The 17,711-nt window shown below is 35.3% G+C and overlaps 1 protein-coding gene across 11 annotated transcripts in view; it reads right to left on the reverse strand.

Annotated features, from left to right (window-relative positions):
- Positions 1–17,711, reverse strand: part of grip1 (glutamate receptor interacting protein 1) — a 572,286-nt gene that overhangs the window by 55,824 nt on the left and 498,751 nt on the right. For 8 of the 11 annotated variants that reach the window (XM_039769728.1, XM_039769724.1, XM_039769720.1 and 5 more), the window contains 2 exons: positions 17,126–17,278; positions 11,606–11,758 (listed from right to left, as the gene is read on the reverse strand). In XM_039769728.1, coding sequence (XP_039625662.1) covers positions 11,606–11,758; positions 17,126–17,278 — 306 coding nt within the window. The remainder of the gene's footprint in view (positions 1–11,605; positions 11,759–17,125; positions 17,279–17,711) is intronic. The other 3 variants (XM_039769727.1, XM_039769729.1, XM_039769731.1) reach the window with 1 other exon arrangement.

Genomic DNA, 17,711 nt, shown 5'->3' on the forward strand with positions numbered 1-17,711 from the left:
TGATTCATTGATTAAGAAGGCTGCAATTACCAAACACAACAAATTAAGTGGTAAAACCATTTGACAGGTGGGTGTGCACTTGCTATTATACGAACCACAAATGGGATATATTATTTCATTCAAAGCGATTATAATGTGTCAAACAGTTGATAAATTAACTACATGTTTATCATGCATATAGTTAGAGGGAAAAATGCTACTTTTGTGAAATGGTTACAATTTAGACTACCACTTTAAAAAGTCTATGAATGACTCCCTCTATACATTATATAACCTATTAATTCCCACATCCTGCAGTGTAAACTTGATACCAAAGGTAAATAACAATATTATAACAGCCTTTAGCTACTATACTTTTACTGTGCCTTTCAGTATAACAGAGGACTTATTCATCTTTGCATTTAAATAAAGTATGCAGACTAACTTTTGTTATACCTTAAACTTAGCTTACTGACCATTTGACTTTAATGACTGTAGTCCTTCCCAGTTTCTTTCCTTTCTGAATGTTGTGTGGAACTGGAGTTCAGAGTGATTGGAAAAAAAATCTCATCATATTTTAAGGGACATAACATCAATTGAATAATTTATTCTATCTGTAAGTTAACAAACACTAACCCCCAATAAGTTAATTTTAGTGAGATCTGCATAAACCAGTCTTTGATTTTACTTTAGCTTCTCATATCTTAATTGTAGTGCTATCATTATGTGTAAAAAGACTGAAATTTTTAAATAGATATATAACATATATATGCACAGATATTTCTTTTCATCAGTTTGCATAGTTTACTACCAGGGTATCGTACAAAAAAAAGAATCAACCATGAACACATACTCATTATGAAAGCCAATATGTGTGTACTGAATAATATTTGTAGGTTATTTTAAACATAGCTATTGCGATAAACACTGATCCAAAACATTAAAAATAGTGAAGATTCACAAATGTTAGGATAGGTTAAGAAGGATTGACTTGTAAAACTGAAAACAAATATACTGGAGTAGGTTAATAGAAAATTTGGCGTTCTTCAGGAGCAGATAGATTCATTTAGATTTTTCAGATGTCACTGGATTAGAATGAATACAATGGGTCGAAGCAGAGGACAGGCAGGTATGAGATGGTTTTCTGTTAAAAAGAAAGTTTATCTAGCGAGTCGTAATCATTAGGAAGGTTTTGCTCATACAATGTGGAAGTCAATTCGCTGAAAACATGTAAGAGGTGGCCAGTTGTGAACTTGGGAACATGCCCATCACCTGAAGGAGGGTTTATCAGTTAGTCTCAGTTTGCGTGTCTTTGTATTACAAAGAATATGTGGGAATTGTATGAAAAATTTGCTCTCCTTGAAAGCCTAAAACATTTGATTCTATATACCTAAAATATTTTTGTGCCTTTAATTAAAAGGAATCATTGTCCTCTTCCAAACCATTTGAGATATTTTCATTGTTTTGAAGTGAACAATATATTTTCCCTTAAGTTCCCAATAGGGAGTCTATATAAACTACAGCTACAGGAAGTACAGTATTAGAAAGTTTACTTTGGTAGTATAAAAACCGAACTGAATGAAATGTAGGTCTACTTAAACCAACACTGTGCTGCCACTGCCTAATCAAGATGGTTGCACACAACTTGAACTGGCCGTGCAACCTTTGATTAGAAAATAATAAATGTCAAAAGTGCAATTTTACTTGACATACAGAAATTTCTGCCTTTGTGAAAAAAGGAGAATTTAAAATAAGATCATGTAACTGGAAAGGATGACTGAAACAAATGATTAATTTATAAATGATTGATCTATCAACGGTTTTATCAGATAAAATGATGATTAGTTTTGTCTGAATAATTCAAGTGGGCATATGAATGTGCGCTATATTTAAATATTGAATAATTTTATAGATAGAATAGAATAGGAACATGGGAATATGAAAAAAAAACAAATCCAACCAGAAGACAAACAAGACTACACTATTAACAATAACATTTAATTAAGAAAACCTAAAAGTACAAAATAATATTTTTTTAATTAAGTACAGTCTTAGTAATATAACTTGATGTCAGCAGTACAACTTGATACAAAGCCAAATTTAGGCTTTTGGTTTTTTAAGACCTTGCTATTACAGTGAACTCGAATACTCATTTCACATGTGTTTTTTTTTTAAATATCTGCCTTAAATATATTCATAGACATGAATATAACCTCTAGGCAAATCTGGCATAAAGCAGCTTAATAATATTTGTAAAGTATAAATAATACCAACTGAAATCACACTGCAGGAGGCAGACAACTCATACCTATTGAAGAGGAGGCTGAAGTAAAACCAATATTCTGTACTTCTGCCACCAAAGAATATTAAATGATTATAAGTTGTGTTTTCCATTAACAGCTACTTTTATACTGACGACTTTGGTACAGCTTTGCATTTTTTTCTGACAGTGCAATGACAGCACATTCCTGTTGCTTGTTTTTGCCATCATTACATTTAAACATTCATTTATTATTCATAAAAACTGCACTCATGACAAAAGGTGCATAAATTAGTTCATTTTTAAGTTCTTGATGTTTGTTGGCAGTTTTCTACTACTTCAAAAGCAACCTACAAGTTATCTTAATCAGGAGGTCACCACATAAATCCACATTAATAATTTTCAAAAATCTTATGCAATGGACAGAATGGACTTCTACTTAAAAAAAAAAAAAAAACTTATTTCAGACAAAAGAGGCAGAATAAAGAAGTGGGAGAAAATGTTTATACCGCAGAACATTTCATAGTAGGCATTTAGTATAACTCACATGCTTCTCTTTCAGGGCGCTCCTTTCTGTCGAGTCAAAGGCAATCAGATAAGCCTTTTATCTGAGTAGATGGAAAGAGCCCAGAATAATTTTACTTAATTCATAAACACCTTTTAAACATTAAAATCAGGATTTTGCTGAGCTGCACAGTCTATGCATTTGGCAATCAAAATTGCAGTTAAAATAGTGTGCCTTTTCAAAAACGCCAACTTTCCAGCAGCAGCTCCAGTATAGGCAGACAATGTGTTGCTGTGCCTCAAACTCTCTTTTAGTTTGAATCAGCTGCACTCAATTAAAAAAAAAATACACCAAACTGAGTCAGCTTGGTCATTTAAATAATGTGATTCATTTACAATATTAATGACAGAAAAAATACTGTACTTAAAAATACTTTATAAAGCTGACCTATGTCTGTATAGGATGATATTGCTGCTTAATTTCGATAACCAATGGTATATTTCTTTTGGGTTCAAGAGGTGACAAAGATAAACAAATTGCCAACCTTGGCATAAATACCTGTCAAAGGATGAAAGTGATACTCTTCCCAAAATAAAGGTAGCGAGCACATTTAACATACTTGTCTAACGTAATAAACTAGTGTGAATTCCATGACAAATGGACTGGCATCCTAACTGGGACAAAAAGTGAACCATTATCATGCCAGGAGGTCATAATGGAAGGACAGCATGGAAGGAGCAGCAACCCGGCCAGGATGGTTGCCGATTCTTATCAGGGCAAAATACTAATGGATAGACTGAACAAACTTAGATGCCCAAGAAAGTTCACTACCTACCCATATGATAGGTTGCAGTGTCCATCCAGGTTGGTCCCCATTAGAACTTCCACAGGGCTTAAAGGGAATTGGAGTTTAGAAGAACACCCTTGTTGGGGTCTGTGGGTGCCGCAAGAGGGCGCTGTCAAGGTAAGATAGCACTTGTTTCTATATGAGCTATATGAAGTGCTCCATATGCAACACCGGAAGCTTTCCTGGGTTGTGTTTAACAGGAACCCACTGCATCTCTTTGGTGAGTCAGAGTTGGGAGGCAGCAGGTGACACTCATCAATACAATTGAAGGAGAGATTATGTGATTATTTTTGTGTATTTTGGCTGGTGATCAATTTGAAAAGTGTTGGTTGGAAATAAAAAACTTTTATATGAACCCAGAATTGTGTTGGGTAACGTGTCTGCAGTTTGGGGCTCAGTGGCACTCCCTTGTGGTTACAATTGGCACAGGTGGCAGGAATCAAACCCAGACCTCTAAGCTTATGTACTGAAACATTATTTTACTTTAGTGGACTTGTGAGTAACAATGGTGAGAAGTGCATTTAGCAAACAATTGATCTGGTCTGCCTGAAGAAATACTGTAGCTTTAGCCTTCATCCAGACACTCAAGATAGCCAACTTCATAACACTACAAGAACTAACGTTGAACAGTAAGTAAGTTAACAGTATGTAAGTTACTTAATGGCATTTTAATCTTGTCCTGTGGTATACTTCCATTGGGTGTCCTTTTTAGGCGTTCATGCATTGTGATAGTGCTATTTTGGACAACCATCTGTTTTTCACAAAAAAAACATTTTCTCAAATTTCTGGGTGCAAGGTGAAATGATTCCTACACAGAGGAGAATTTTGCTTGATGTTTGAGGGAACCTTCTTCTGTTAAATGTGGTAAAGCTTTTAAATACATTTCTCCTTAATTTGAAAATTCTCAAACACAACAGACCATATTGCCTTTAGGAAGTTATTTAGATTAAGAATTGAGATTATGCAATTAAACAATTACATTATGGTAATAACTGTGCACCACATCAGATTATTTAGATGATACTAATTGTGTATCTGTCTTTTTCATAAAAATTAGTACATTTGCTGAAGCTGCAGACACCAAAGACTGCACAGCAGTAAGAGAACCACCTCTTTCAACCTTCGTGAACATATGCAGCTTTTAATATCTGGAAAAAATTTGGAATTAACTTGCTTAGAGATCTTTATATAGACAACGTCTTTGCATCCTATGAACAATTACATTCCAAATTTAACATTCCAGCTACACATTTCTTTCACTATCTTCAAATCAGGAACTTTGTTAAACAGAACCTTCCCGATTTTCCTCATCTTGCACCCTCATCCATGCTGGAAAAAATATTGCTCAGTTTCGAGGACTCCAACAGCATTTCTGGAATATATAAAATTATTTTACAGTCCCTCCCTTTCAAAGATCCAAGAGGACACTGGGAAAAAGATCTCTCAATTAACACTAGAATTGCCAGAGTCTAAGAAAAAACTCGTAGATCCGGCCCACCTTAAAACCGTTCTCACTTCTCCACCAGCGTCCTTTGTCTTCTAAATATGCCGATTAACAGGAGCAGCAAGCAGCTGGCTATTCCACCCCCCACCGTCGCAGAACGTTCACTAAATTTTCCCAGCTCATGCCTTGTTTGATTATCTGGGAGTGGCTCAACTGCTGGAGTTTTAGAATGGTAAAAAGGATCGTTATTTGGAACACATGCATTTCATGTGTGTTACGTTTCTACATTAATCTGTGTAAACACATTGCTAAAACTGAAACTTTGTCATATTTTAGTAATAAATGTTAAAAAATGTAGGCATAAACTATATAATGTGTGAAGTCTGATTTTCAAAGATCAAATAAACACCTTCACAAAAGGTTCAAGAACAACACAACAACTTCCGTGGCGTATCGCTAAGCTTTGCCTTTCAGGGTGCAGCATTCTTACCATGTCTCAGAGACTTGAGTTTGATTCCTCGCTAGGGAGAAAGTGTTACTTTTTTTCTTTCTTTTTAACTATGGCCGCGCTGGCTGCCTGCCTGCCTGCCTGCAAGCGCCTGCTTTCTGCGTGCTGGGGCATTTTTATTTTTTTTTCCTAACTAAACTGTTAAGTTCAAAATGTCGATCGCGGTTATTTCTGTTGATTAATTCATGCTTTCATTCATTATAGCTAATACTGTTATCAAGTGGTCGCTATTTTTGCCTGTTGTATACAATCTATCTAGCGTCTTTATCTCCACTCTCACTGCCCGCTTGCCTGCGTGCAGCGTGTGTCGATTGATAAATGATTTAACGTATTTTCTTTTTAATCTCAAATGGACATAAAATGTATAAACTGGTATGTACTGTCAGTTAATGAGATCGTTATATTTTCATGTGGGATGCTCCTTTTATGGGATGTTCCTTATTTAACAACTGAGACTGCAATTAACATGAACAAGTGTCCTTACAACTGTTATTTTTAAGATCCATAACACACAGACAGACAGACAGAGCACTGCGTAATAGAGAGACAGACAGGCAGATAAGTCACTAGATACTGTATATGAATAAACAGGGAAGGCACATGTACTGAAAGAAAAAAAAAGATCAACATGTGCGTTATTCCAACTGTACTGAATAAGCTCACGCGCTCTAACCCCTCCCCTCCTCCGATCTGACTCTAAGTATCAGCGCAAGTACAGACGCAAACCAAGTGTATGTGTGTACTGTATAATATTAACACAAAGAGCAGCTTACTACTGAAAACGGTGAATATAGGAGTGAGTGGGGATTGAACCAGCGACGCTTGATTACACTTGGTTTGTGTCTGTACTTGCGCTGTTATTTAGACTCAGATTGGGGGTTGGGGGGAGGTGAGGGGAGGAGTTAGAGCGCATGAGCTTATTCAGTGCAAGTAAGGACCAAGGCACATGTTGATCTTTTTTTTTTCTTTCAGTACATGTGCCTTCCCTGTTTATTTATATACAGTATCTAGTGACTTCTCTGCCTGTCTGTCTGTCTCTCTATTACACAGTGCTCTGTCTGTCTGTCTGTCTGTGTGTGTGTTATGGATCTTAAAAGTAACAGTTATAAGGACACTTGTTCATGTTAATTGCAGTCTCAATTGTTAAACAATATTTTAAAAGGAGCATCCCACATGAAAATATAATGATCTCATTAACTGACAGTGCATACCAGTTTATAAATTTTATGTCTGTTTTGATGTTAAAAAGAAAAAAAAAATAACAGTCTCTCCCCGGGAGGGGAATTGAACTCAGGTCTCTAAAGCACAGCCAGCACACTGCACGGAGTCAGCGACCCTTACCACTGCGATACAGAAGCTGTTTTAATGTCCTTCAGCCTTTTGTGAAAGTGTTTATTTGACGTTTGGACTTCATGCTTTTACACATTCTATAGTTTATGCCTACATTTTGTAATGTTTATTACTAAAATATGAAAAAGTTTCTGTTTTAACAATGTGTTTACACAGATTACTGTAGAAAAGGAACCAACATGAAATGCGTGTGTTCCAAATAACGATCTATTATTTCCACTTTAAAACTCCACTTCACTCCCAGGTAATCAATCAAGGCATGAGCTGGGAGAACTTAGTGAATGTTCTGCGATGGTGGGGGATGGAATAGCCGGCTGCTTGCTGCTCGTCTTAATTGGCACATTTACAGGACAAAAGAAGCTGGCGGAGAAGTGTGAACGGTTTTAAGGTGGGCCGGATCTACGAGTTTTTTCAGACTCTGGTAATTCTAGAGTTAATATATCAGAAAAGGAGTGGAAAGCAGCAATGCAGAGAATTCACTCGAGCTCCATATGCACAAAGCATACAATTATACAACTCAAAATTATATATCGAGCACATCTGTCCTGTCTAAAACTCTCCAAAATGTTTCCAGGGCATGATCCAACCTGCGAACGCGGCAACCAAGCCTCACTGGGTCACATGTTCTGGGCTTGCACCAAATTAACGTCATTCTGGACCAAAATTTTTAATTACCTTTCAGACAGCCTTGGTCTCACAATCTCTCCTAACCCATTAACAGCTGTGTTTGGGGTTTCCTCCAGATGTGTTTAAAGTGGAGAAAGACAAACAAATTGTGATTGCATTCACTACACTTTTGGCACGCAGACTTATTCTGCTAAACTGGAAGATTTCAAACTCTCCTCTTTTAAGTCAGTGGGAAACCAATGTGTTATACTATTTGAAATTGGAAAAAATCAAATACTCAGAGGATCCATAAAGACTTTTTTCAAAACATGGCAGGATCTAATCAGTAACATTTTAAAATAAGCTCTTAAAGCACAGAGGAAGCAATTATTTCAGTATTTCTTTGTCTTCTGCATTCATCTCTATTGGCTTATCAAATTTATTAATTTAGGTATGTTTACAAACCTTAAATTTCACGCCGTTTGCCTTGCTCTCTCTCTCAGGGGTGGGGATCGATTTGTCTTTAACTCAATTTTTCTTTTTGTAAAAAATTGATTGATTTGTATGGATTGCAATAAAATTAATAAAACTTCAAAAAAAAAAAAAAGACTGCACAGCAGTTAGTTACAAGGTATATTAGTTGTAAGTTTTGAATTTGATTTCAGTTTGTAAATATATGCTGAATGCTTTATGCATTGAAAGTTAAATGCACAGTTTATTTTGGAAATACAAACTTAAAAAAATCTTTGGCTATTTGTGTACTATCAGATTGTACTTTAAATGACTGTTGTCTTTTTTTCCCCTAGCAGTTTTAAATAGAACATCTTTACTTCTTCAGACATCTGATGAAAGAAATGTCTCCATCTATGCTTCAATAAATGCTTACAGGTGCATCCTGGTGTGCATTTTTCACTGGCTGTTTACACTTGGCACAGTGCCTGCTCCACACAGAAATGCAAAGGAATACAGAGGGCAGTAAAATGTTTAAAATATTACTGAGATATTTTGAGATAAATATGCCTTGGAAAATTTTTATATTCAGATCTGCCACACGTGCCGAGAACTGTACGAGTATAACCTCATTTGTGGCTCATATTATATATTTACTGTATATAGATTGATGTTGTGCATATTGTATAGTGTTACATTCATTCTGTGTTCTTGCTATTGTAGTATGTCAGTAGTTTCTGAAAGACATGAAAGTAAAAACCCCATTATGCTGAGAGCATAGGGCAATAAACATTAAATTGACTTTCAGAATTACAAGAAAATATACTTTTTAAACTTTATGAAAATGGTAACAACCAATGAGGAAGCGAGACTGCAGCATTCACTTTAACACCTTCCACTTGACCGTGATTAGTGAATACTTTGTGTTAGTCTAACGCTGTGCTTGGAATGTTTGTCCTGATAAAAGCTAGGGAATTTTACTAAGCTTCAGTACACTGAATCATATCCCTTAGTAATATTTTCTGGTATTATGCTCCTTTTTTTTCTTCAATTGAACAATTTGTCCAGCTATGGAGATAGAAAGTGCCACACATAGTACTTTTAATTCTATCCCTAAATCTCTATCTTGGTGTCATTGAGATTCTTTCCCAAAACGTAAATGATTCATTCTCATAATTGTTGGTTAACTCCAGACAGGCATTAAAATGATTTTGAGTTAATTGGTTCTTTCTTACCATACATCACATCCAAAAGGGCCAGTATTATGGACAACTAATGGAAATACCTTTGTAGGCAGTATCTGGACATGGTAATATAGCTACTGTTTCATGATTGCTGAGTGGTGTTCAGAAGGAGAACCACATTTTTTGATATAGTTGTGCCCCTTTTTTGTAATTATGAATTTTTAGCATTTTGACTTAAAATTAAAATGCTTCATTGACTGTATTTTCAATTTTATATGTTTTAAAGTATCAACACAACAAGATTCCAGTAACTTCACCTTGCCAATTAGTTTTTCCTTTCCAGTATCTAATCCCAAGTCTTGTCCCCTCTGCATAGCACAACATGCAGACATGAATGGCAAAAAAATCAATAGTAATTTATATGGAGATAAAATTAATCTGGAAAAGTCCAGTTAAAAATAAATACAGTAATGCTCTATGAATGCTTACCCTTTACAAATTAATTTTCCAGTACTTATAATGAAGCATGAGGGTAGAAACGCTGTCAACACATTGATATACACATATTATTTTAAATTAGGGAACCAAGGAGACTTGCTGCCTGATATATACCTAATGTCAGAGTGTTATAATAGTCCAGATTTGTATTGTTCTACTGTCGTAACATGGGACATTGTAATAACAAAAAATGAAAATATACACCACAGTCATTTCCAGATCAGATGCTACCAGTATCATTTTATTTAGTTAAATCATGAATGTTATATTTTTTTAAAACAGCAGAAAAAAAATTTACCATATTGTTCAAAGGATCTGGAACTAACATGTCCCTTAACCTGAATAACTAAATGTACCATTCAAATTAAAGGTTACTACAGACAGTGAAGGAAAAGTTAATACTCAAGAGCAGAGCAACTCTCTTGCTCTCTCTCTCTCTATATATATATATATATATATATATATATATATATATTTTTTTTTTTTTAAATTAATTACTTCCAATTATGGCAAAAAATATATTTAATCAAATAATAATACTTGTTTACCATGTACACAGTAATAATAATGTCTCTACATACTACAAATAAAAGATGTCAAACATAAAGTGGATTAAAGAAAGACAAAGTGGCAGATGAACACAATAAAACAGATGCCTTGTGATAGTTGATGACCTTAATGGTGCCACTATCACATAAAATATCTATCTATCTAAAAGTTGGCAATTTAAACTATGAAACAAACAAGAGAGGCAAATACAATGTGCAGAAAAATAAAGATTGCCTCGGATCCAGTGAAAATGGCCCCAGGACAGAGTGGTGGCTCTGAGGCTAGGGATCTGCACCGGTATCTGTATGGTTTCTGGTTGAAATCCCTGTTACTGCCAAAAGAAATCCTATTCTCCTGGACCCTTGAGCAAGACCCTTAACCTGCAATTGCTCCAGGGGCACTGTACAATGGCTGACCCTGCGCTCTGACCCCAAGAGGTATACAAAAACTAACAAATTCCTAATATAAGAAATTGTATAAGGTTAAATAAAGATCACAAACAAAACAAAAAAAAAAAAATAATGACTCTTTACCTAATAACATCACATTCAACTAACATTCTCATATTTCCAAAGCCTGATGAAAGGATCCAAAACTGTAAAATATGCAATGAGCCTGAGAGTAATGGTGTGTTAGAGCAGGCTGACTTAGGCCAAAATTCACAATTATTAAATACTAGTTACGTGCGGTCCTCTGGAGAAAAAAACAACCTGAAGACCCCTAGAAGTTTTACTACAGTATATTACACTGGTAATGGATTATTGCAAAGAAGAAGAAGAAAAAGAAAACTGCACATCAGAAATCAGAAGTTCATCAATAATTGGACCGTACGCTTCTGATCCGGTTTTCATACTGTATTAGTATCTCTGGAAAGAAGGTGCATAGAGGCTAATCTTTTTCATTGTAATAGTAAACAGACTGCTCTTTACCCAAAGATGCAGGAAAACAACTGAACACAATTAGTGTCAAAGCATTTGATCATCAGCTTTGCCTTTTTGTGTTTTGTTTGTAAATACTGTTTACTCAAGCATTAATTAAAAATAATTATAAGGTGATCTGACAAAATGTACAATAAATGGATTTAATGTGTTTTTTTCCTACAGTGTTGTAATCTGAATGATCATTAATCATAGCAATATACAGAATTCTTTATTTCGTTACACATTTCGTTGCAAGTCACAATCACCAGTATCTCTGTTTCGCTCCGACTAGTATGGAATGTAAAACATATTTACTATTATTTGTGAGTATTATTACTATATGCAGTAGTTGACATGATGCCTGTAGTTTTAGTTTATCTCTTAAGTTCCATGCATTCTATGGTTTAAATATTTTAGCACAAAATGTCTAATTTTAAATTTCCAAAGAAACATTTTCCATTACAAGTCCAAGAATGTCCATTCAAGAAGAAAATAAGAGACCTACGTGAACTCTTGTGGTCCTTTTTCTTCATTTTCCTCCTTAACAAAGTGCCACGGGGACTAGTTGGGTACAAGTTGCGAGGTAGGGTTCCAACATTAAGTGAACTCAGGCTGTATGCACTCATGGAGGTAGGTGAAAAGGATGAAGACACCAAGGCTGTAAAACAGAGGAAACAAAAATACAAATACATATTATTAAGTTGGCTACAAAAAATCAAAGTGAAAAACTTATAAATGCTCCTTACTGCCGATACAACCACACAGCACACAACAATAATAATCATAAATACTGCCAGAAACTTTGGGCCTTTGCCTTTTTATTATATATTTTTATATATCTAATTTTGAAACACCTTGAAGGGCCAATATTGCATGCTTATTGTCTGTAATTCAAAGTGTTCCATTTTGCTTTATGTATTATTTAGAATGAAAAGTTGCTGACAGTATTTATTCATAACAAATAATAGCTAAAATGAAATTATAGTTCTTAAACCTGGATTTTGGGGAACTCTAGTAATAAAGATACATTTTAATCTGGTTCTCTAGTTCTAAAAAAGCTAGACTGTTATTTGAGAAACGCGCTGTTTCTTTGGTGTGAAGCGACTAGAGAAAGTAAACAGTGAAGTTGTGCCCTTTTATATCTTGATTACACGGTTAGCCTTAATACAGAGGACCTTGTAAATACTCTGCAAACTTCGGAAATAATACTTCTTTGAAAATACAAACATTACATATATATTGTTCTTTATCATGCCATGCCAAGTTCCAAATGATAAACAAACACTGTTTAAATTAATTAATTCAAGTAGACAAGAACTATAATTCTATCTTGTTCACAAAAAACATTTGAGACAAAGACACGGTCACTGAAATCAGGATTGACATGTACTAAATAATAATGAGATACACTGGGTATCTTCCAGAAAAGGTTATTTCTCTGCAACCATGAATTAGTATGCAAGACTTAGTCTTTTAACAAATTTAAGAGTATTAATGCAACTGGTTAGCAAACTGTTACATGCGGATAACACATACTATACCAATGAAAGCAAATCCCTGGAGATGTATTCCATTTTCCATACTGCCTTTCAGTTTTTGAAATATTTAAACTATTTAGTTTTTCCTTTTGGTACCAGAAAGGAACGTCTTGTTTAAAAAAAATGATAATTCTGTTAATGTGAGTTTTTGGCTATCTAAAAAAAAAACACGAAGTGAAAAAGTGCAATATTGTGTCTCCCAAATGGTATTAATCAACTTTTGCTTACAGTTGATATCAATAAAGTTTTTTTTTTGGTAACATTATGGGTCAATAACATTATTTATGTTCTAGTAGCAACAAAATGCCCTACAAGTGATACCACTTTATCTTTGCACATAAAATAAAAAATAACACTGTGTGGAAGACTGATAACCAAGTTAAATCTTCTTTCATTTCTACACCATATACTAGCATCTTTATAGAGTTTCTTGCTTTGAAATGAGGTCAGCATTGGTGCCAAAAACAGCAAAAGCAAGTATCTACTATTATTGATTTTGAAACACTAGACAACAATGAATCTTTGGTGATTCACCTAACCGATGTGCACCAGAACCAAAGGCCCGTCCAAAAACACTCCCCCCTCCCATGTGACAGTCAAGAGATGGGCTACAGAATTCTGGTGTAGCAGGACACATCTCAGAAATGACTTGCGTTCTGGCCAGCTTTCTGCATCAATATTAGAAGAACATTTTGTGATGGATGGCATGCATGAACTGGTGTCCCCTGGATTCCAATCCCTTGACGGGCAGAGAGGCCGGGAGAATGGAAGAACAGGGGGAGACAACCTGGCAGGGTGACATACTGCCACAACACACTAGGTAGCAGAGTACCTGGGTGAACACCTGCAAGGCATACTGGGAACTGAAGTCCCACAGGGAAACCTTGTCAGGTTCCAAGGGTGCTGCCAGTGAGTGCTACAGGTTTATGTGATCCCTACTTTATGGAACTTCCATTTAACCAAAAAGTGTTTTCAAAGGGCTATGCCCTAAAACTGGAAGTACTCCTTGGTCTAAGATAAATGAAGCCGCTCTACCTGATCCAGGCACGTTGGAAGTCATGTGCAAGAGGACAAAGCCTGTCTGGGATGAGTGGAAGAACAGCAGAAGGGATCGGAATTGTGATTGTGTTTATTAAGAAGCCTTTGCAAATGGAACTTTTATTAATAAATCTTGTACTTGCACTCGGGACTTGTGTATGGGGTTTGGAGTGCTGCAATGCCCAGTACTTGTTCCAGTGTCTAATACTCGATGTTCTGAGGTGAAATCTAAGTTAATGAATTTGGACAGGGAAAATTGTGAGTAGTGCTTCATAACTGAGGAGTAACTAAGATGTATTACTATGACCCTGAACCCAAACAACAATCAAAACAATGAAAGCATGGTGATCCTCTAACATGAAAGAAATTCAAGGTCTAAACTAGTGCCAGCAAGATCATATTCACATTTTTTATTATGTTTAGAGTGTAGATCATATTGATTCCATGCTTCACATGTCCAAGTAACTAGTCAATATTACGATGATTTGCATGATTTTTGTGTCCATCAAGTATGGAAAAGCTGCCAGCCACCCATTTGCTGCTTCATGATACTGCTCATGCTCACACTACATTAAAGAGATGCTATACCCACCCCATTCTCCAGACGTAGACCCATGAGTCTACCACATGTTGCCCAACCTGCAACACTACCTCCATGGAATGTGTTCTGCCAATGTTCAAAATGTCATGTTAGCTATACAGGAGTCATTGCACAAGCAAGACAAAATGTTGCAGACAAATGTAACAAATGTACTGGTGTTCACAGAAATTATGCTGAAAGATAAAACTTGTTTGGTTTTACTGCTATTGCACTTAATACGCCAGGCTCAATACATTTTGGTCATCCCTCACATATTTTGATGTTGCAATCATCATATTTTAAGAATGCAGTCATTGTCTTAAGGTTTGCATGGCTAATATTTCAGCAGTCCTATAGCTTCATATATTCTAACTCTCCAAGAGATCAGAACAAGTGTAGACTAAGTCACTTTTGTGGATATGAAAGGAACAAACTCCTAATTCCATCTTTAAACTACCTTTTGACATAACCTGATACTAATGTTTTCACACCAGTATCTATCACAGATTTCATATTGGTGTAAATACCCAATGACCACATGGTATCCAGTTATTAAAAAATAGGCTGCTTTCATATTAAATTCCATTTTAAATCAGCTCATCAACATGTAATCTGAATTTAAATAATCAAATCAGATTTTTACCAAATGATATATCTTTATTACTTAACTTTTGTGCAAAATGTGAAACATAAAAAGGACAGAGAGATGACAGTTGCAAGATATTAAAATGTTATTTATCTTATTCAGTGTTCTCCAGCCATTGGGATATATCAAAAACATTAATAATAGAGTTCTTCACTTTTATCTGCCACTGTGTATGCACATTCCTCTCTCAATGGAGGTACATGAAATCACAGCAGAAAATGCTGAGACTTGAAATATATTCCGGCGTGAGGACTCTCCATATCTAGCAAACAGGCTTTGTTTCAAAAGAATAGAACACTGGAGAATATTAATAGAAAAACATTTGGGAATACATATTTTCAAGTTACACTTGTCACATTATAATGCATGTGCAGTACACATATCTCACATAACCTGAAAAGTATGTGTAAACACATTTCCATTTATAAATGTAAATAGCACAGACATGGGATAGGATCATTAATTCCAAAATCGGGCATGGAAATGCTGACAAAATTCACTCAATGCACTACAATAAATAATGGAAAATTCTTTGTGGAACAAACTTTTAAACAGATTTAGACTTTTCTGAATTTATACATTTAGACCTCAAGTTTATATTACTATACAATGAAATTGAATATGGGCAATTTAAAGTTCCCCAGGCACCACATTTAAGAACATATTTCACTTACTTTGTATACAGACATTAAAATTTCCATCTTTTCTCCAGTTATGTACTGGACAAACACTACTGTTATCTCACTTTAAGAAATGATCTTCCATCAATGGCTCCCAGTTATGCGGGATAGTGCATATTTCTAGCATAACATGGTAAGTCTTCAATTGAAGGACCCTTCCTTCCCCAACAAGTTAGAACAAAATCAGAAAAATAATTAAAAAGCAATTTCTTGGGGAAGTTAATATAATTTGTACAACCCTTAAAAAAACAAATAACACGCAGACAGCCATCTGGTCACTGAAATAGAACCACCACACACAAGAAAGAGGAGCTAGCAATAAAAAGAAAAGAAATGAATGAAAATGATTTGTGCAAATAAAAAGAATCATGGATGAGGAATAGCTGGAGAGAGGATCTCAAACACAGTATAAGGGAGAGCTGGTTTTCATTCCATTCAGTTCAGGCTTTCAGTTTCATTCTTTTTTTTTTGCTTATTTCAGGTCTTAGTCTGTACAATTAGTAAAAACACTCTTACAAGTTTTAGATATTTAGAAAGAGATCAACATTTTCAAAATTAAGTTATTGTCTTTCTGATTTTAAACCACCCAAGAGATGATAAGGAAGACAGGGTTGTGGAAGAGACTGTTTCTTCTTCATACCTGTACTATAATTTTGTTAAATATGCTAAAATTATGGCTGTAGAAAATCTCTTTATCTTAGAAAACATCCATTTTTGTAATATTTTTAATTATGAAGATTGATAAGAGAAGAATTCTATATAATTATAATTCTATTTCTCCTTTGAGATACTCCATGGTATAATTAAGTGCTACGAAATTAGTTCATACAGTACATATTACATTGGTAAAGTTCACCTGGTAACTGGTTAAGAATCTGGCTGGAATGAAAATTGGCACACATAGAGGATCACCTCAATACTGAGCGTGAGAGTCCAAGTAATGTGAAATAAAATTATGAAAACAACAGGCATCAAATAATTATCAGCACCACTGGAAGGTAGCAAAAGGTGAATTTGTTATGACAGGGAGTTCAAGCTACTATGCGATTTGCTGTAATTGCTGGAGGAGAAGGGATAAAAGGATAATACCAATTTGAAAAATGTCTCTCATGTCAATATCATTTACAGGCATAAACTGTACACACATAGGCAGTCACATATCAGATACTGGTGTATATATGCAGAGTCTAGAAAGTATTTCTTATTTGTAATTAAATTTGGATAAACCTACTTATTAAATCAGTAGACCAAGCCAATGGTGGACTAGAATTTGTAATATACTACAACATGTTGTGATATTTTGCTATTGGTTAATAAATTTCTATCCATGATTTTATATGAAATTGTATTCCACAATTAGTGTTAAGTAGCACATAAGGAGCAATTATATGTAGGCTGCTTCCTTCCAGTGACAGCACAGATCCTGCAAACAGGTCTGTGAGTTCTGATTTGTGTGAGAGAATGGTACAGGGGGAAACACAGAAACAGGAAAGGACTTGGAAACAAAAAGAAGGAATAGGAAGAAGAAAGAGAGGAACATTACGAAGGTTGTTTGGAGAGGGTTTCTGGTATTTCAAGGTCTGCGTCCTGCAATGGTCAGGGTGGTAGGTGTTATAATGTTGGTAGGAGAGGAAGTTGCTGTTGTTGTTGGCGCAAGAATCCCAGGTGGACTGTCTGTTGCTCCTCTGCACCTTGACTGTCCGGATGAAGGGATGAGTGAGGTTGCATATCAACGGAAAGAGAAAATAAATAAAAAGCACCAGAATACTGGGACAGGTAACTAAAAGACCAGAATAAAATGCAAAACAGAAAGCAAATAAAAAATACCACGTCCAGAGTGCACCTATGCTAATCAGAGTGCTGTCGCAGTGCACAGGTAATGCAGTTATTACCCAAGGTAAGAGCTGTAGGATAATAATGGCAGCATAGTAAGATTGATTGAATGTGGATAGATCCTTCTGCTCAGTGAAAGAACACCAGAGCACACCAGTGCTTCTAGTTATCATCCAGATCAAGCTTTTGATTTCATGGTAAAACTTCCCTTTAACTGATACATTTGTTGATTACTGCTGCTTTTTTTCCAAATATTTCAAGGAAACAGATTCCATTTCTGCATCATTAGACTGCTT

Source organism: Polypterus senegalus, chromosome 11 (assembly GCF_016835505.1).
Source record: "Polypterus senegalus isolate Bchr_013 chromosome 11, ASM1683550v1, whole genome shotgun sequence".
NCBI classification, from domain to species: Eukaryota; Metazoa; Chordata; class Cladistia; order Polypteriformes; family Polypteridae; genus Polypterus; species Polypterus senegalus.